This window comes from Gouania willdenowi, chromosome 21 (assembly GCF_900634775.1).
Source record: "Gouania willdenowi chromosome 21, fGouWil2.1, whole genome shotgun sequence".
Classification (NCBI taxonomy): Eukaryota; Metazoa; Chordata; class Actinopteri; order Blenniiformes; family Gobiesocidae; genus Gouania; species Gouania willdenowi.
Window position 1 is genome coordinate 22864585 of NC_041064.1, and position 21442 is coordinate 22886026.

General features: G+C 37.7%; 1 protein-coding gene across 1 annotated transcript in view; it reads left to right on the top strand.

Moving 5' to 3' along the window:
* tmtops2b (teleost multiple tissue opsin 2b) overlaps positions 1-18655 on the top strand; it is a 62342-nt gene extending 43687 nt beyond the window's left edge. Inside the window, exons 3-4 of the mRNA XM_028436037.1 lie at positions 9632-9865; positions 18222-18655. Coding sequence (XP_028291838.1) covers positions 9632-9865; positions 18222-18437 — 450 coding nt within the window. The 3' untranslated portion in view covers positions 18438-18655. The remainder of the gene's footprint in view (positions 1-9631; positions 9866-18221) is intronic.
* Positions 18656-21442: the final 2787 nt, after the last annotated feature.

Sequence of the window (21442 nt, forward strand, 5' to 3'; positions counted from 1 at the left end):
AAATATATAACCACTCTGTCACTACGCCCCATGAATGCTGCATTTCTATGCATGTGAAACTGCTTGAGCGGAATCGAGTCTTTGCTAGTGTCAGTTTTGAATAGAACTGTTCACAGTGGTACATTGTTCCAAACAGAGATGCAAACTTCAAGGCATGTCTCCTCAGGATAGGAACATCCTCAGCAGAAACATACAGTTTGTTAAAGTCTAGCAGAGAGAGGTTATTGTACTTCGCTTTGAAATTGCTATTGTTTTGTTTTGTAGTTCAATTCTTTCCATTTGGAGGTTTTCTGGCACATCAGATGCTTCTACATTAAACGGCGTAGCAAACATGTCCAGCTTCTTTTGTATATTTTTTACATCATAAAACCTCTCATTAAATGCCTGAATGAGTTTTGTACACTCACCAGCGTATTCAGCTTTCACATCAGAGTGCACAGTGTTCCCTCTTTCCAGTTGTCCTTGCCACAGCTTTAACTTACAGTAACTTCAAATGATTTCACATTGTAAAGCAGAGAGCTGATGAGTTGGTTGGGACCTTGCAGCTTGATTTTTAGCTCTGACAGGTGCTTGGTGATGTCCACCATGAATGCAAGATCACTAAGGAACCTGTCATCACTGAGCTCCATGACAGGCTTCCGCTTTATCTCCATGAAGTTTCTGACTTCTTTCTGCAGTGTATAAAACTGCACGACTCAGCCATTGCACTTGACAGTGATAAACCAGATCACCATACTTTGACTCAAGCTCACTGAGAAGCTCATTGAACTGATGGTTGTCATCACATTGTTAAGCTTCAGGGAACGTGCACACAGACTCTCTTGGTGTATGATACAGTGGCAAACAACTAAATCACTTGGATCCAGACTCAGACGCCTCATTTCTAGTTTGACTAATGCATTCAATCCTTTTTGTGCGGCAACCATTACAGGTGCTCCATCAGTAGCGATGCTTTTTTCAAGGGAAGTTCAAAATTGTTCATGGCCATGATAACTTGATTAAATAAATCCTCATGCTTGACTTGTAAAGACAGCAACTCCTCTTTTGTTGAAATATTGTTTTTTCAATATTTTGGTTTCTAGCAGTAATCCTGTCTGCTACGGTTCTTCGAGACAAGCCGACGCTTAGAAACAAATTAACTTTGTCAAGCGCAAGCAGCTCCTCGACGGCCACAAGGCACTCTTTCACAAACTCTCCTTCAGCATTAGGCTTCAGCTTTGTGGCTATTAATTCACTCACCACTAAACTTGCACGCTTAATATTCTCTCCGTCAGTTTGTGGTCGTGTGAAAGCTGCTTGTTGAGCATTCAAACTGCGACAAAGAGCTTTAATTTTATCCATTTGTCCTGTCAACTCCCCGAGTTTAGCATGTTTCGAGCTGTAGTGGTGCTTCAAATTTGCCTTTTTCATTACTGCCAGCGCATTGCCAAAAACTAGGCACACTGGCTTGCCTTTCACATCAACAAAGAATTTGTCTATTTTTCCATTCTGCATCCACCTTCCTTCTTTTCAGAGTCGCCATGGTTTTCACTTGTTGTCCGTGTCAACCACTCCTGTGTGCTGTGCACCTGCATCACATGCTAAATACACTGACCCTGACGTTGACTCAGACATTCATATCCGTCTGTTTTATCTCAGAAAACTAAGGGCTTTATGTTTTTCTCCTAATTTTTTTCATTTTTTTCATGTGTAAAATATTTTTTTATTGCTTTACGGGCCGATTATAAATGGTCTCGCGGGCCATATAGGGCCCGGAGGCTGGAGGTTCCCCACCCCTGATTTAACGGGACCCGCTCATCCGAGTGTTCATTGAAACTAATGAAAAAAGAGCACTCAAGTTATATCAAGAGTTATTCAAGAAAAAGGTTTTTTTTTAGCTACATTATGTTTTTTTCAATGTATTTCATTCACCTAGGAATGCTTTGTGCAGTTGTACATTTGTATGCCTACATTGTTATGTAGGCCTATATCTTGCATAAATGTAATAATTGCATAGAATCGTACTTATTTTGAATGAATTCTGATTTGTGAGTGGAAGATGAGTGTGAGCAACCATTTTCAATGTGACGTTCCTTTAGTTTCACTTTTGTTCCTCGTAACCTGGTAGCCTCTTTTCCTTTGATTTACATTAAAACCTTGTGATTTTTCAGATTATATCATCAGAAAGTGTTATAAATGCGCCTTTAGTTGGCCATTTTCGGAAATGTGTAGACAGAAGTCACTAACCTTCACCGGCCTTGGATTATTACGTCACCTAGTGGAAGTGCATCTGATTGTCAAAACTACGTAATCCCCTTTACCTAACTCCTTTAGGAAGTCTCCTAAAACCTTTCCCTAACCCTGCAACGTCATTCACAGCGTATAAATGCCTCCTCACCGCCGGCGGCACTAGTTTCCCACAAAATAATTGTGCGTAAGGATGAAAGTTGATGTATCGTGCAGATATTTACACGCCTAGATTATTTTTATTTCTCACAACGTTTGCACAGGAAGTTACTTCCAAACTTTCAGTTCTCATTTTTTACGTAAACAACTGGCAATTAGTGCTGATTAAAGTGCATAAATGTACCCATTTGCTAACAACAGTTCCCAATCATTCACTTTCAATCAGCATCTCTCATCTGCATAATAAGATGTTATAAAAATGGAAATTAAACATGGAATCAAGCGACATCATACATTTATATAAACCTCTGTGAAACAACCAAATAAGCCACCACTAACAACTACATGTCCACACTTTCTAACAATTTGTACCTCAAAGCAGCCAGAGAAGATCACAACAATCTCATTAAAGGAAGAACATGTCTCCAATCCACTATGGGATGCATCTCCCTTTTTCACTGTTCATACAAAAACTCGAACATTTTTCAGACTCTTTAAACATTTCAGTAATTACAGATTTAACTTTGCCTGTGTCTATCACTGTTCACTCATCCTAGTCTTTTACCAACATCATGAGTGAACTATTGCTGCCTTTAAGTTTCAGACTCAATTTACAGTTATTTGGTTTGCCAAAAAAAGAGAAAAACTAAGTTTTAGGTTTTAACAGTTTATGAAACAGTAGCAGCTTTGAAATATGAAGAATTACATTATAACTACTGTAGGGGCTGATCAGGAATCACAGAGCACTGTGTGTGATCAGATAGAAAATGATCAAATTCTTGTTCTTTGCTGCCCTTCAGGCGATGAGACACAGTTTGCAACTATGGATACATGCTAATTATGTAGAATTTCAAGCCCCTGAAAGATCTACCTTGTTTTTCTTTTTTCTAATACTGTGTTTATTCCATGTGATAAATTAGTGACCTGTGTAGGTTTTACTCTTTCTTTGCAGTCTAAGATAGCAGGAACATAAACTAATTTAAATACAGTATGTGTAACATCACTTCTAAATGCTAACCTGTTTAAACCTCTAACCTTAAGCTGCTATCCCGGAGTTTCGATATTGGCCTTGTTTTCGTGCACAGTTCCGCTTCACTTTGATTGACAGTCTCGAAAACGCGAAGTCGAAGCCTATTGGCTGGGCGATCATGGTGCTCATTTCCATTTGTATAGGGGTCTATAGGACGAAGGCGGGTCTTATATACATTAATGTATATGAATGACAACCGGCGGTAGACCACAGTAAAAGACTAGTTAGGGATTTTTATGAATTCCAAAAGAATCATACATAAACATAGATTTATCAGAAACTCCGGATATCAGCTTTAAATGTCCAGCTTGATATTTATAAAGGAATCAATAATCAATTAGAGAAAGCACTAAAAGATATTAGGAGTAAAATGGAGGCGTGTCTAATAGAGGAAACAGTGTCACACGATGAGAACTTTATTAACTGGGAAAACCAGCTGACTTTCATTTTCTGGTTGCATCTGAAAGAACTCTGACTAAAGCAGATGTACATTAAACAGACCCCAGAAAGCTGTTTTTCATTACATCAGACAAAAAACGTAATCGTAGCTATAATCTAAATCAGCTCGGATTGAAGGGGTTTAGTATGGAGACAAAGACCAGACTGAACGCAACAAACAATTTGTTGCAAGCAGTCATCACATCGGCTCCTGCAGAGTGCAAGTTCGTGGATATAACAGGAATGAATCCCCAGCAGTCTGGTACCTAGCATTTAAAAAAAAAATACTTTTGCGACTTTCAAAACTGAAGCAATGACCCCTTGTGTTGTTCTTTCTGCTTTTTCTCATGAACATCTCTTAGATTTAGACGACACCTTATGGAAATGCATTCTTGTGTTCAGAAACTTTAGAAAAAAACACGACTTATGTGAATCAAATGGCCTTGTGTGTGGGCATTAATAAAGGAGGTTGGAATTATGTCCTTTCACTCATCATTCTGTGTTTTCTCTCCAGATGAAGCCAGTGAGCTGGGAATTCCCCTAGTAGACACACACGAAGGTTAAAGCTTAGCAAAGCCAAGACACAAGGCCCCAGCGCACACTGATGCAGATGGAACATGAAAATCTGCACCCAGTAAACAGACTAGACATGCATGAATCAGAGTTGCTTGGAAAGACAGCGTTCATTCATTATGCATTTGTTCAGCCTTAATTCATTTTAGGCAGGAAGTTGATAAAACCTCTTGATTCAACAAGGCACTGACAACTGCACTGTTTTGCTGCCAAAAAGGAGTTCCTCTCTCAGGTATTTGCTGTGATTACATGGAATTTAAGTAATGTGTTTTAAGCCACATGAATTAAAATTGCTTTATAAATCACAATCTGACTAATTCAATGAAGCTAATCCAATCCTTGTATTAGTGTTTTTATCACCAAGACAATCTAAGCCTTTAATTGATTCATATTTAATCACATTGACAAAAAAGTGCACATAATTAATTTTAATCATGCGAATAATGGCATCTGACACCAAGGTGGCAGTAGATGCCTAAAGTTCGAAATGCTGTGGGATCCAACAGCATAAGTGTCAAAGTCAAGGTCCGGGGGCCAAATCCAGCCGCTTATAGCATAAAGTTTGGCCCACAGGATAAAGTTGAAATCAGAAAAAACACAAATTGTTCAAAAATGCCAAGTAATTCAATTGTAGAAATCTCAGCCCTTCCTAATACATAAACTCAAAGAAAGTACAGTTTTCCCATGCTTTTATCACATGATGGCAATCATTTTTAATTGTAAAATGTTGAAAGAAATCTTTATCTTTTTCAAAATCCTGCATTTTTATTAGAATTATTCAACAACATTTTCCCAAAGGAAATAACAATTGGTCACAAACTCAAGGAGATTTAAAGACTGGATATATTATGTACCTTCCATTACTTTGCATAGATTTATTAAGCAGAATAATGTTGAAATTGCTTGTATTCCCTTTTTTGGCTCTTGAACTAGATTATGTTTGACACCCCTGTCCTGGAGAATCTTGAGGCCAGGTGATACTAATCTCTGTGCTCCTCACACCATTTCTAGAACACTTTGGCTTTGTGGTAGCTGTTATATTGTTTTAATCTTCCCTCACCGGATACTGAAATGGGTCTGTTAATAAAGCCATTATAAGCAATGTAGCCTCACAGAGAAAAGGGTGGTGGGCTCGGTTTTTAATAAATAACATTTCACCTAATAAAAAAATAAATCATGTCCTTTGAGTTTAAATAACCTTAGCAAGTTTTGAAATGTATGTACATGCCTTATTTTAATCTTAAATGTTTACCACTTGAGCTATGGCAATCTTATAAAACAGTGGTTATCGTATGTGTGGTATGATGGCAACAGGACTTGAATATTTGCTGGAAGGTGTTTCATAAAGGAAGATTTTTCAGTTCTGGACCACCGAAGCTCTGTGACTCATTAGTGTACTAAAGAGTCCCAGTTGACTCGGGTAGATTGGTGTTAAATCATCTGGAGACTAAGGAGATGATTGGATTATAAATGATTGGTTAGATTGAGTCTCAACCCCCTCCTCTGTCCAAGGATGGTCTTTCCTGGTTTACAGAGTTCTCCACTGAGGTGTGGGTTCTGCTGTGTGGGTGTAGTGGTTTGTTACTTTCTCCAATGTGCAGTTCTGTGCACTCCTTACTGTATTAGACAGCATCACTGTACTTTGTTTGTGTCTGGGTATTTTCTCCAATTTCTGTCTCAAGGTTTAAAATACTGAATCAAGCCTCAAGTTGGTTAAACTGCATTGAACTCATTTTCAATCTACTTATTCTTTGAAGATCCCTGCTAAATCTTTGAGAAAAATTATATTATGATGCACATGTTCTTAAGGTAAACTCAAACTGGAATAAAGGCTTGTTGAGTTTAAACCACACTTTTTAGAGGCTGTTTAGGGGATTTATTTTGTGACATTCTGTTTCCTGGTAGTGATGTTGTCTCTTTTATCTAAGCTGGTTAGAAAAATGGCAACACTGCCATTTTTGGATAAGCCTCAGGCGTATTATTTTTTTAAATTAACTGAAGTAAGTTTTGGAACTTTTTCAATGAAATAAAATAACTCGTTCCTTTTGGGCTAAAGATCAATAATGAAATGAAGCAGTGATTTTTGTTTCTGAGCAATGCTTTTCAATTAATGCTAATCTATGTGACTTCATACAATTGGATTGTTAGTATCTTAATTAAGTCTTTAGAGGTATAAAGAAGATTATATTGTTTTGATTTGGTTTTAAACAAATGAGATAAGTCATTTATGAAGTTATGAAGTTTGACTGTTTTAATTTCAGGGTAGTTTATTGTAAAATGTTGTTTGACATTTTGGGTTTTTCTACCAAGGTGAAGATATGGCACCTTTTTAAAAATGCTCAAATCCAATTCTAACAGTTTGGGACTTTGGCCTGGAGTCCCCCCAACTCACATTCTGGACCTTTCCACTGCAGTCTTTAGCGCTAATCAACATTGGTGCGAAGGGTATGAAGTAGATCTTGTTTGATTGTGTTCGTTCCTTTCCACTCATGTTGAGGCTTCTGCAGATGACTCTAGTCACATGATCTAGAGGTTTGACTAGTGTCCCTTTTTGCCTTTGTTAGACATGTCAATCTAAAAGTAATACATACTTGTCTTAAGTACAGTAGTCCCTCACTACAACGCGGTTCACCTTTCGATGATTTTTTTGCAATTTTGGGTGTATTTTTTTAAGGCGTATGAACGCGCATTGTGTTCTGCGTCCTGATTGACTAATGCTACGTTCACCCACCAGCGACACATCTAACTTGGTGAGTTTCACTACGTGCTGAAGCGAGGAGCTGCTCTCTTTTTTCTCCTCTAACAAACCACCAGTGAAAAAAGCTAGTTTGATTAGCGGCTAATGCTATCCTAGCTCAGTGCTACAGAGAGAACTTTTACCTGCTAATACCACCTCCTCGCTAATTCTCCTCCACGCCTAATCCTTCCTAGTCTGGTCCCGGTTATAAAGGCCATGTCATACAGTTCCAAATGGTCACACAAAGCTTCTACTCTATGGTTGAATGGGTGAACAGACCGGTTGTCCTTGTTGACCGGCCTGACGTCATCATCAACAAAGACTCTGATTGTGTGACTCTGAAGTGCTGTATGTTTGAAAACAGGTTTATGTTTTAAAATCTATGAAGGTTTGAACTTTGAGAGTGTTTAAACAAGAGAGAAATGATCATTCCTGTTTAAGAAAAGTGTATAAAGTGTGTGGTGAGGGGTTTTAAAAATTCCAGGCTAGTTTTCATTTCCTGAAAGTCTTGGTGCAGTAATTCGACCACACCCAGCCTCTTATTTATAGATTTTATTTATTATTTATTTTTTAATTTTTAATTTTATTTATAGATTTATAGATTTTATTACCTCTGTGTGAGACTCTGCCTCCAGATCTGACGTATCCGTAGAACAGTCGTTTTTTTTGGCGTTTTGCAGCCTTACCTGATGTGCTCGCGATTTTAGGTCCGGTTTTCATCCCGTACTCAGCGTAAAATCAGTCGATGAAGTCTTCGAGGTCCTCCACTTTGGCTGGTGAGAGGGCACATGGTTGGTTCTCGTTGGTGGTTTGGATTTAACGGTAACAAGCATTAATATGTGCAAGTAAACAAAGTTGGTAAACTAGTCAAGGCAGCGGGCCGCCATGTTGAATTTTCACAAACTGTCACGTGACTCACAGAACATCTCGCGTGACTTCAAATCATCTTTTCATCATGTCTTGAAATATCATGTATTATGGGACACTTTGACACCAAACATTACTAGGAAGTAACAAAGTATTGTTTAAGAAATTGGTTGTGAATTTTTCGTGAAATATTCTTCTTAAACATCATGTTCTTCTTTTCCTTACTATATGGTTGACAGTAAATACCTTAAAACACAACATTGTGATGTTTTCTGGTGTTTTAAGCACTTTTTAAATGATGAAAAATTTAAAATAGCATTCTGTTGGTTATAGAATTACCTGAAAAAAGTGGCATAGGACAGACAATATTTGCAACTTCAATTTCTGCAGGAACCATTCAAATAATCTTTTCTTTTGTGACTTTTCAAACATAGTAACAGTTTCTTTGTTCTCATTTTGGAGGAAAAAAACAGAGAAAACTTGGGGGGGGCACAAAAACGCTCCGCTCTGAGTCGCACACAACCCCCCCCGGCCCACCCACCAAAATCTGCGCACTTCTGAGCGGGTGGGTCCACAACCTCCTCAGCAGTAACGGCTATTATGCAAACAAACTTGCTAAACATCTTAACGACATTAGCTTGATAGTCAAAGATACATGAGGTTTGTTTGTCACATACATATATACTACTACTGAATAGTACTTTATGACATGTAGTGAAATAGCATGAGGGTGTTCAGCTTTATGTGCACAGTGTGCAGCAGAGGTGAAAGAAAGGTGGTAAATAATAGTAAATGAGCATTTAACGACAACCTAATGCTACATAAACACAGCCACAAAACAAAGTTAGCTCGCTAACATACCTCTGACCAAGTGAACGCTACAGACACGGGCATCAGCAGACTCTGCTCGTCCCGACCACAGACGTAGGTTTCAAATTCACTTTTTATGGCGTTGTTCTGTGAGCTTTTTACATTTCTCACCTTTGTGAATGACAATATTCAGTATTCTATAAAATCTCTTTTCCTTTTCTCGGTTAGAACGAGTGGAGCAGCCGGAAACTCCACAAAACATGGGCATTTTGATGATTTCACATGGCAGATTTTCAAGTTTCCTGCTCTCCATCAGAATTTAGCGCTCTCACTTTGTCGTGATACGGCAATGTGAGTGACATCACGTGAATCAACAGAGCAGGCCATAGACATATACACATTTTATTGGCTGATCCTAACAACAGCACTAGGGTAGGTTCAATAGCATAAATGTACCAGACTCCCGTCCGTGTGCAGGATTTATTTTCCTCGGTAACGAAATCTATTTCAAATATAACGAAGTACTGTTACTTGAAACAAATTTGCTTAAGTAAAAGTACAATTACAGATTTTAAAAAGTAATCAAATAAAAGTATAAGTACACAAAAAAAACTACTCAATTACAGTAATGAGAGTAAATGTAATTCATTACTTTCCACCACTGGACCTCTGGTTAGTGTTTTGGAGGTGACAAATCACTGCAAGGTATCGGTGCGCAGAGTTTGAAACTTACAATGTAGACATTGGCCGACAGCTTGAATAAATTAATAATTTCATTTCTTGATTCTCAGGTTGGCAAGATTCGAAAAACCGCAGCGAGGAGAAGAGAGTACCACATCCTCTTCATGGTCCTGACCACTGCAGCCTGCTACATGCTCTGCTGGATGCCTTACGGAGTCGTGGCCATGATGGCAACATTTGGTCCGTCCAACATAATCAGCCCAGTGGCCAGCGTGGTCCCTTCACTGCTGGCAAAGAGCAGCACTGTCATCAATCCTCTCATCTACATACTAATGAACAAACAGGTGAGTCAGACGAATCTTTTTTTCAGAAACGTTCATTCAAGTGTGGCAAGAAAAGATTTCACATACAAATCAATATCAAGAGGACACCCTAAGGCTGCTGGGAGCAATACATGACCTTCACTTCCCCCAATGCTTATTGTTCTGCTCCCTTTCAAGGAATCCTACAGGAAGATTTAAATAATCCTTCAGAGGCAGTGTGGTGCAGGAAATGTACACATCTAGACAGAAAGATTACGTATAAAGAGTAGGCCTGCAGAGTAAAAAGCAAAGGTACAGAGAGTGTGGGGGGTGGGGGGGGGGGGGCGTATTTCCCGGCGACTTACCTACTGCTTGGAAACACATGGAAACCAGTTGTATTTTTAATATTTTTTATTATTATTATTTAAAAGATTACCTCATTCAGATGTAGCATACAGTATATGTTCATAAAAGGAACTATGCACAATAGTAAAATAACATTAATTCCTATTAAACTCCAGAAAACAATAACCAGGAATAAATATTTGCTCCCTGGTAAAGATTATATACTGTATCGAACAACTGGTACAATGATGAACTTGGTGATATTACAGCCTGTATATGCAGTACGGTGCAAAATTTAGTCAGTCTCCGTTGGCCTACGTCTCCGGTTTCCGGGTTTAGTATCTCCCGGGATTAGAGGCCACGCAGCACAACCACCAACAAACAATTCAACAATGTCTTTCCTAAATAAAACTGGGCTTTGACAAAAAGAGCAAAAACCAAAATCAGCACTGACCATCCCAGAAAGACACTCAAGCACCTCCAGTCTTCCTCCTGCATTTACCTCCACAGAAACCCCCAAATAGTAACCTTTGGCACAATTTTAAGATGCAAAGATGAGGCTGCCAGAAAGCATTGCAATTAATAAAGTGCTTCAAGGTAAGTGCTAAAAGCTGCAGTGCAGCTGGAAGAGACCCACAAGCATGCAGGAGAAAGAAAACCCCAAAGCACAAAGGCCTTGACATAACATTATAACGACAATAGCGTCGACTGGCAGTTCTGACAGTTCAAGACTGGGACCTTGTTCTGACAGGAATGCTGGGGGACTGGATGTTACTTTGCACACTCACTGTGCTACAATCACAGACCACAAAAACACAGAAATGTAAACCCACTTTACAGCTGAAAACCTTCATTGTTTTAAACAGAACACTGAAACCTGTTCAGCATTAAAACATTGCTATATTATTTACTACCTATACTGGCTTTACTCTGGCCTCGCTCACACGTATCCAGATATTTTATAAACATGGATTTATTACATATCTTATCACAGAAAACAACTTATAAACCCATTCCGTAAACAGCAAAAACTAAATATTTGATGAAATTATTGAACAAAATAATCACATTTTAATTGTGTAAATATGAATTGCTAATGTTGGCCGTGCCCTTTATTCAGAGGTGATTATAACATTTCACTGATCAGTTCAAACACATAATCTCTCCTTCTATCATAGAGGTAAACTTATAATAGGAGGTGATGTTTGCACCTAATCGAGTCAGCCTCTGCCAAAACACGTTCTCCGTGTGTTGGGGGTCAAAAATATCAGGATACATGGAGACGAGGCCCTACGTCTTTTCAGGAAATAAAACCTTAGACCTGTTTGTCTGCACAACATGTGTCAAGGCAAATTGTCAGAGTCGGCAAGGCCATAAAACTATTACAAACATGAGTGTTCATCACTGCGTCTCCAGCAGAGATCCTTTATCGTTGCTCATTACTGCATCGTCAATATCTCGTCATGGGGGAGAAATGCTTTCACAGCAATAAACACAATTTCACATTAATGTGGTGAATTACCTCTGTCGTGTATCGCTGCCGTTCAATGAATTATTCATCGGCCTCTGGTTATTCAATCTGCATACACCCACATTCTGCATTAGAAGTTTGAGGAAAATATCACTGATGCAACGATCACTTGAACAAAGTGGAAGCATTAAATTAAGCTCAAGAAAACTGATTCAAATGCTCAGTAATTAACAGCAGTGCTTGTACATTTGATCAACGATGGTTCAGAATATTTAAGAAATGGTTTAATGGAGACACAGATTACAAACATTATCTACACAGGGTGAACTCCAGAACCTGGAGGACAAAAATCCTGCATGTCTCATGTGCTCCAAAAGATACGATTTAAAGAAGAGATCAATCATATATTCAAGTATTTTTGAGCATGAAAATATAATTACATCAATTATGATGTAATTATAATTGCAATTCTAATAGAAAAAAATCTATTGTTGTTGTAATCGTACTTGAATTGTAATTGGGTTCAAATGATTGACTTTGTAACTGTAATTGGAATGGAAATTCTTTAAAAACTGTCAATTACAATTGAATTAAGCGCAAACCTGGGGAACCATGTTACAGTTCTATGGCTCACACATGCCTAATGTGTTTCAGATCAAGTTTTCCCACTACTAAAAAGCTCAGATGACCATATCAAAAATATGAATACCAATATTTTCATTGATTAGGAAGCCTAACATCGTAACCAAGAGATGAAAAACAAATTAGATAATATTTTATAGTGTATTTTACAGCTGATTTAAGACATGGGTCAGACTGACCTATTATCGTTAGAGATGCTAACAGAAAGCTAACACGAGAGGAAGGATACATTTTTGGGGTTAATTATTTCAGGTTGGGTAATTGTGATTAATTTAAATTGAACTTTAGTAATTAAGAATGTAATTCTAATTGCCTTTCAGGGGGAAATGATAATTGTAATTTTAAGTGGAACTGGAAAAAATGCCAGATCACCATAATTATAATTGCACATGGAACATTTTTACATCATTGTAATTGAAAAATATAATTTACCCTGCATCAGACACAATCAAATAATGTGTTTCATTGGCCAGAAGTCAGTATTTCTGATGTAGGCTATTGTTAATGAAACCGATCACATTTCAGGCTTTTTTTTAATATCTACTGTTAGAGGCAATGTTTCTGCAGCAAAAAAAATGATTCACATTGTACCTGTTCAGTTTGTGGCACAGATGACATGTAAACAGAAGAAATCATCCCATGTGGAGACAAAGGAAATCTGGTTTCTGGCCCAAATTCCTCATTTTAAAACCATCTGCCTCTCTGAGCTGCACAAAGCTTCTGACTGATATGAGAGGATTCAGAAAATATGAGACGCTTGCAGTGGTGAGGATGTTACATAATTACAAAGAGCCGCCCATGAGCGCACCAATTCTATTGAGGGGGTTCCATTACATTCAGTAAAGATTTACCTAAACATCAGACAGAAGGAGGCTGGTGGTTCATGAGCTGCCGATAAAAATAGACTGTACACCCAAAATGATATTTTAGTCTTCTGTGGCTTTTAAAAACCAACCAAAAACAATATAAATTAGCTTTTTTGTTAAGAAATAATTTACAAATTTAATATGCATGTCCTAAATACATGCAAATACATACAATTTTTGTCCTCCCAAAGCAGTAGCAGTAGAAATGTGTGAAAAAAATCCAAACTAGGCTTTTAGAAGCAATATTCTTATTAAATTATTTGAGGCAGACACTTCAAAAGCCTCATTTAACATGATTTATGGGGACAAATACTGAACCTAAGGGGATCTAGTTGGAAGACAGCACAATTATTATCAGTTAATCCATTAAGTGGCCACCTATGACTGCTGGTTCAAATCTCGGTCACAACAAGCGTTGCAAAAGTCCAAAGAGATCTGTCATTCTTTTGTCTTAGAGACTCTTGTCCTGATTTTATGATTTATGAGATGTTTTTATTGTATGTTTTTAGTCATAAATGTTCCAAATTAGTGTGCATGGTTTCAAAGAGTAAAAGCTGTCTTACACACTGTTAGTATTGCATGTGTGTGAACAGTGGTAACATGGCAACCTGGGAAAATTACATCTGTTATCTGTTCCAAGTACCTGTTGGAACCCTGGTCGATGGTCAAAAGGCGGTAAAAATAATGTCGCACCTACCTGTCTCTCGTCAAGTAAACTATGTTTATTCATTCTTTGATTAAAGACAAGCTCTCTCATAAACCTCCATGTTGATCCCTCCCTGGAGGGCTATGGCTTATCTTCTTCAGGGTCTAATTTGATACTTCAGCCTCCTGCTTTGCAGGGGCTTTATTGCACCTCTCCCTTGGTCAACCGGAAAAGGTCTGAGTTTTTGGATTTCATGTCTCAGAAGTCACAGTTAACGGTGCTGAAGCCCGGCAGAGTGGCACGCCCTTTGATCCGAAGATCGCTCTCCAGGCCCGTGTTGATCAGCTGGATCAGGCTCTTCTCAAAGACGAGAGGATGGTAGCTGCCCAGTGTACATGCAATGTGGCGAAGCTTCTCAAAGTAGTGGCAAAGGCTCGTCTGCCTCATGGAAGGAATGTATTCATACAGATGAACCTGCTCACAGAGCGCCATCATCAGGATGATTCCTGTAATGTGAGCAGAGACACAATTAAGACATTTTATGTTAACAGGGGCCTCATTTTCACATCAAATATTAAACTTTTGTGGTGTATCAGGGACGGTTTGTGTGCGGGTCTCTGGCCCAGTAAATACGCTCCTCAATAGTGTCTGTGCGCCTTGCTTTGAGTCTAACCATCTGCAGTCAATTAAAGAGACAAAACCCTGCGACCCTGAAAAAAGAAACAAGCGACTCAGAAAATTGATGGGTGGATAAAGAGACTTGTTTGTTATAATTGTCTGGGGATGTTTCTTAATGCAGCACATAAAGGCCCTGCAACAATAAGAGCTTTAAAGTAATGAAATAAAACATGTACATGTGGCAATATGCACCTATTCATCTTGGTTGCTACACGCCAATAACCAAGAAAGAAGAAGAAGAGACAATCGCAAAAGCAGACAATTTATAACAACAATCACAAAACATACATAAAAATGCAATAAAATGTATTATTTAAAACAATTTTTTTCTTCGCAGCCTCATGGTTCTAATGGTCTATGGGCTGGTCCCAGTCCACAGCCTGGTAGTTGAGGACCACTGTCTAAAATAGTCTAAATAATCTATCTTTTTATTTAAATAGGATTTTTTTTTTCAAGAATTGCAGCACGTGTTACACAATTTGTATTATGGCATGTTTTCAATATTTCCAAGACATTTTGAAGCAGGTTTTACAATTCAACATAGAAAACATCCACAAAAGATGTTGCACGTATACAGAAGTAAGGAATTATTCACATAATACAGTATCTATTATTTTAATAAGAGCTATATCACTAAAGATTGTTGCTAACCTAAAGTTCAATGAGTTTTCTTATATAATATGTAGAATTGTTCTTATGTTGGTACTTGTTCATAGTGTTCTTGTACCATTACAGCCAATATTAGTGGATGAGGCAAACAAATCATTTAAGTTGATCATAATTTAGTAACTAAGGGGCACCAGCCCTGAATGTTGCCACACTTTTTCGGACAAATACTGTACATCTAACCAGGGGCGTCTCACTCATGGGGGATGCGGGGAATGTGACACCTGCACTTTCATAAAAACAGATATGTATCCGCCTCACTTTTTACAGAGGGATTCATTGTTGAAAATGTATTAGTCCAGTTAGATTGATTGAAGGGTGATCGAGCCAATCCCAGCCAGCCATTTGAGGAAGCCGCCTTTCCTTTTTTTTTTTTTTTTTTTTTTTTTTTCACTTGTCTGCTCATGCTGTCAAAGGTCAAAACTACAAGAAGTGCAAAGTATGTTTTGTTATTGCAATGAAATAAATTTGTTTATTTTATTGCTTAATTGTGACCACCACGAGCCCTCCCTAAGGAAGGGTAAGAAATATTTTATTAAAGGGAGGATATAAAAAGGGAGAGCAGTGTTAAACCTAGGTGGAGGGAGGGGGGAGGAGGGGGAGGGGGGGGGGGGGGGGGGGAGAGGGAGCAGGGAGGAGAGACTCAAGGTAGGAAATAGAAAGGGTGGGGAAGAATATACTTTTTTACGGGGTGAGTGTGAGATGTGAAGTTCTAGAACATATTGTGCTTATTATATTGTGTAATCAAGCCAGTATGGTGACAAGTGTGAAACTTAGCTAAAATGATGGTGGCTGTGGACAGGGGGAAGGAGTGAGTGGTTATACCTAAAGCAGGTATTTGAGATTAACGTGTCTAAAGTTAAGCCCAGTATGAGTTTTATCCCACATCCCAAGGCGTGCCAGTGCATCGTATACCAGTATATGTGCAAAAAACCGCCACTGCAAACCCAGGAACAGCCCCGGGCTCGCAGATGCAGCCAGGCCAGCAGAAAGAGGGGGGGCCAAAGAGCCCCAGGTGGGGCAAAAATGTGGCAAGAAAAGAGTGAAAAGTGATTAAAATGGGCCAAAAGTAGTCAAGAGTGGCAAAAAAACAAAAACAAAAAAGAGGAAACAGGTTGTATGTAATGGCAAAAGGTAGCTTAAATGAGCAAAATGTGGCTAACAATAATGAAAAAGTGTGGAACAAAAAGGCAAAATGTAATAAAGAGTGTTATTTATTGGGGAAAAGGTAGCTTATTTGGATGAAAAGCGGCTAAAAATGGTTGGAGAATCAACAAAAATTGGATAAGTGTCAAAAAGAACTTGCAAAAATTGACAAAAGTTAGGAAAAGGGGATATTTATTGGCTGAAAGAGCTAAAATCTGAAAAAATGACGTAGCAAAGGAAGTAGCAAAATGGCTGAAGAAAAAGGTAAAAAGAGGTTAAAAAGTTTCCCTCGTTTAAAGTTTTAATATAATAAATATATAATAATAATTAAAATTAAGACCTAAAGAGCCTCATGTTGAGTATCACTGACTTAATAACAGCTTATTCGTGGTTTCAGTAAATTAATTTAATAAAGTAAATTAGGAGTCGGCAGTTGCCCTGCATCTAAACTACCCATCTCCTCTGTTGTCATGCAATCTACTAAAGTCATTTCCTAGTGTGAGACTTTTATCAATAAAAACTCAATTTGGTGATCGGAGACTTTAAGATAGACACCATTTTGACACACTTCTTCCGATGCATCATGTAATTGAGATAAAAGCGAGAACGTGCACTTAAACTCCATCAGGAAGCCGGTGGATCTTTCCAACTAATCATCTTGAAGGTCAATTTAACCTCTTGGTGTTGGAAACACTCTGCTAGACAAGCAGGACATACTATTAGTGGACCATTTCATCACATCCATTGAGCACAGTGGTTCTCACACTTTTTAGCTCTGAAACCCCCTTTCTCCTACTTTTGAATCTTCGTACTCCATCATGTCCAACTACAAACAACATTTTGCTCAGAATACTGTGAAAAACTCATTCTAAAGAATCTCATTTTGTAAATAAGTGGAATAAAATAGTATTTAGTGCCTCCTGAATAGATTTATTTCTATAGTTGATGATTGATTTCTATAGGTGATCTCCCTCCTTATGTGGGACCAAGACTGAACCTTGTATGATCAGTTAATTTTCTAATCAAGATAATATCTATCATCACTTTGTGTGTTTTCTGTGTCATTTTGTGTGTATTGTTTGTTCTTTTTATTATATAGTATATTTTTCACTATTTTGTGTGTTTTTGTTGTAGTTTTTGTGTGTTTTTGGTATTATTTAAATTAGGCAGTGGCTATAGGTTGTCATATCAATACCGACATTCTATTTCTACGCAGTGTCCCTCATTGGCCAGTTTAGGTCATGTGATAGGTCATACATTGCCCACTTTAGGTCAGGTGACTAAGACTAGAGCTTAACCTTAAACCTAACCATAACCCTAAGATGCTACGTACATTTACTTTGGTAACCGTACGACTAGACATTCTTTAAAGTATTCTCCCTCAGTGTGTGTGTTGTGTAGTTGTTTTTTATGTCCTTTTGTATGTTATTTTCATGTATTTTGTAGTGTGTATTTGTCTCTCATTTTGTGAGTTTTTGTTGTCATTTTGTGTGTTACTGGTAATAGTAAGTGTTTTTCTCTCTTAGTGCGTGTGTTTTTGGTGTCATTTTGTGTATTTTATTGTGGTTTTCCTTTTATTTTTATTATTCAGTGTATTTTTCTCTTATTTTGTGTGTTTTTGTTGTAATTTGGTGAGTTGCTGATAATATTTAGTATGATTATCATTTAAAGCCCTTATTTTTACTGCTTTCATTTGTCAATTTTCCACTCTCTTCCTCAAGTACCCCTTGTAAGGCCATTGCGTACCCTTCGGGGTACAGATCAACACATAGTATTATGACCTAATTAAACCGAACTGAGGGCATATGATAAGGTTCCTCCTGGATGCGTCTTTGTGCTGAGGGAGGAAAACAAGCTTAGGGAATTTCCATTAATGCTAAAAGATGTATGGTCTTTTTAATGACATGATAGGAGTTGTCATCCTTCTCCCTGTCTCAGTTTTATAGGTGTTTCCTGGTGATGTTTCACTGCAACCGCTGGTCATCGGAGAACGGCAACCTCTCGATACCCTCTAAGACGACAGTGATTCATCTGAACCGCCGCGTCTACAGCAACACCGTGGCCTGCACCGCCCACATCTCCATGGACACACTCAACCAGGGCTCCAGCAACGCGGGCACCAAGAACACAAACCCACCTGAGGCCACGCCCTGAATGAACATGAGGCATGAGTGAACTGAGCTCCACGGCTACATTTGCAGCTGTGGAATGTGGTCTAAGCCTCGCAGCTGTTAGATACTCACTAGATGTGTGATCTCGTGTTCCTCACAAGGAGAATCCTTTTATGTCCTCTGAGTTTCTGAATTAGGTGTTTCTTCTAGAAACAGGCATCTCAAAAGTAACTAGATACTTTTCTTTACACTAATATTCTTTTGGACTTCACAAAGCACTTTAAACTATTTATTAATATTACTCTACTGATATATAGGATATTCAAAGCTGTTTTTTTTTTTTGTTTTTTTTGTTTTTTTTACCAACTTAAAGAGTAACTAAACCCCAAAACTGCTGAATACAAATGTATTTAGGTATGAAGTAGTGTTGTTGATTGATCCTGGTCCAACTCTCAACATTTTAGTCAAAGTATTTCAATGTGGCGTATTTTGTTGTACAATGTCAGTGACTGCCCTCTATGGGTTGAAACCCAGCTATTACAATGATTTTGTCATTTTTGACAAGATCATGTGACATTTTGGAGCCATCTTTCTTGCATCACATACAAGCACTGTTAGCTCCTCCCCTTTTATAAAAACTAGCACCTGTGGGCTCTAGAATCTGTGGTGAGTAGTGTTGGATTGAGATAAGAGTGAATAGAGAGGTATATTGAGTAATGAGTAGCTAGTTAGCATAGCATAGATCGTTAATTGGAGATTTTATGGTATAGAATGGGAGTGTCTTAACTGCTGCAGGAGCCCCGCCCACAATCAAGATGATTTCCCTCCTAGCGGCAGGTCAGGAGAAAGAGGTTTAGTTACTCTTTAAAAGATACTTAAATGACATGTCAAAAATACTAATCTGTGATTCCCTGATTTTTTTTGTTTTTGTTTTTTTTAAATCAATATTTCACAAATTGACAATCAAATTTGAGTTCTCCACATTGTAAACTGGGATAAACTTCCTGTGATTGGTTAAGCATAAGTTGGACACATTGGTGACCCCTGACTTTTGAGATGCCTATCTATGAGACACAAAAAACACTAAATGTTCACAGAGTTAGATGTAATGTAAACATCCAATGTGCTCATCCTTGTGATAATTCAACATCTTGTGCCAAAACCTGATGTAGGACACAATCACTTTTGGTGGTTTTTCTGTTTTTCTTGGGCGAGATTAGTTTATATTTTATCATCCCAATAAAACACATTTTTTTAATTTATTTTCTCCCTTTTTTTTCTAAGGAGAATAAACCCTTCTTATTTCTAAAAATTCCCGTCTATAAAGGAGAGGATTAAACTTGTTTTAGAATTATACATTTGATAGGCTTGTATTTCATTTACAATGTGCACTTTCACTTAAGCTTTTCCAGAGAGATACGCGTAAACACCATAACATTAGGACCAATCTATTATTGTGTAAGTTGAACATCTACTGCTTGTTTTATTGAGGATTATGCTATGCTACACCATTGGGTGTGCTGTAGCATTGGGCATAAAATTATTTAGGTAAGAGAATGATTGATTGGCTCAATAAGGAGGTCCCCAAAACCTTAGATTGGTTGGTTTACTTTTGAAATTCTTGTGCATGTCAGAATGCTCAGGTAGGTAGCACATGTAAAGTGGGAATGGGTGAAAGGAAGACAGTCCCACTGTGATTCATTTTCTACCAATAAGTGGTCGTATTGTTGTGGCTCAATGTGTGTTCCTTAAAGAATTTTACATTTTTAAAATGAAGAATTTCTCAAAACAAAGCACCTGCTTATTATTATTTTTATTATTATTTGTATTATTATTATTTTATTTTTTATTTTTTTAACTTGATAATGTGCCATAGTCAACTGCAAATGTGTGCTTTTATTAGTAGTTTGGTGAATTGATGTAGTCATTTGGTCTGTTATCTTCCACAGTGCTGTAAATCCTGTCAAATACTATAAACTGCTAAAGTCTGACTTTTATCTTATTTACACAGAAACTTCTTTCTTATGACTAGCAAGAAGGGACTCACAGAGTCACAGTGGTTTCATCCTCTTAAGGGGTACCTTGTAGTACAGTAAATAATAATTACAAACTATTAAAAGATCATGTGTAATGCTAGAAGTTTAGTTGGGTAACTTTCTTTATAGATCCTTGTAGAGCAGCCAACAATAGAAAAAGCCTTGTTGACGCATTCAGTGCTGCCGTCAGGTACTTCTCAAGCACATTTTTGTCTTTTATATCACTTAAATATCCTTTCAGACTTAGCTTGTCCTCCGGGAAGTCCACTTTCTCTCCTACTCACACATATCACGCAGCATTATTTCCATCATGCTCCGATGCACAACAAGAGCTCACAATAACTTCACAATAGCTTCATACGCACATCGTTGTGTTGTCCGTAATACTAAATAAAAATGTGGTGAAAAGTGCCACAAAAACCTAAATAAAGATGAAAAAGAAAATCGGGTAGAGGCTAGAGCTGCAACTAACAATTATTTTCATAATCAATTAATTGTTCAATAAATTAATCAATGAATCAGATTTTTTTATTAAACAGTTTATCTATAAAGCACATTTAAAACCTATTTAAGCTGATTAAACTGAAATAAAAGTGTCTCTCACGCACAAACACAGAAACGCTGCACAATTTTATCTATTCGTTGTTGCAGCCTTAGTAGAAGCTAATGTTAACTGCACCGAAATCAGCGACTTGAAGTCAAATCATCTCTGAGGATTGTACTTTGAGGTACTGTATATAAAATCATGATTAATGTTATATATGTTACTAGTACAGGTACCCTTTAAATTTATGAACCTGTTTTTATTGTTTTTTTCTTTCCTGCAAGTAGCACATTCACTTAAAAAAAAAAAAATATCCACGCAACCAAAAAAAGTCCTTCATACTGCTGTTATGACAGAAGAAGAGAAAAATTGAGAGTTTAAAGGAGTTTTGTTTTGCCTGTCAAATTTGTCTACAGTTGAAGAGCTGATCGAAGGAATCAATAATACATTCTACTCTGGAATAAAGCA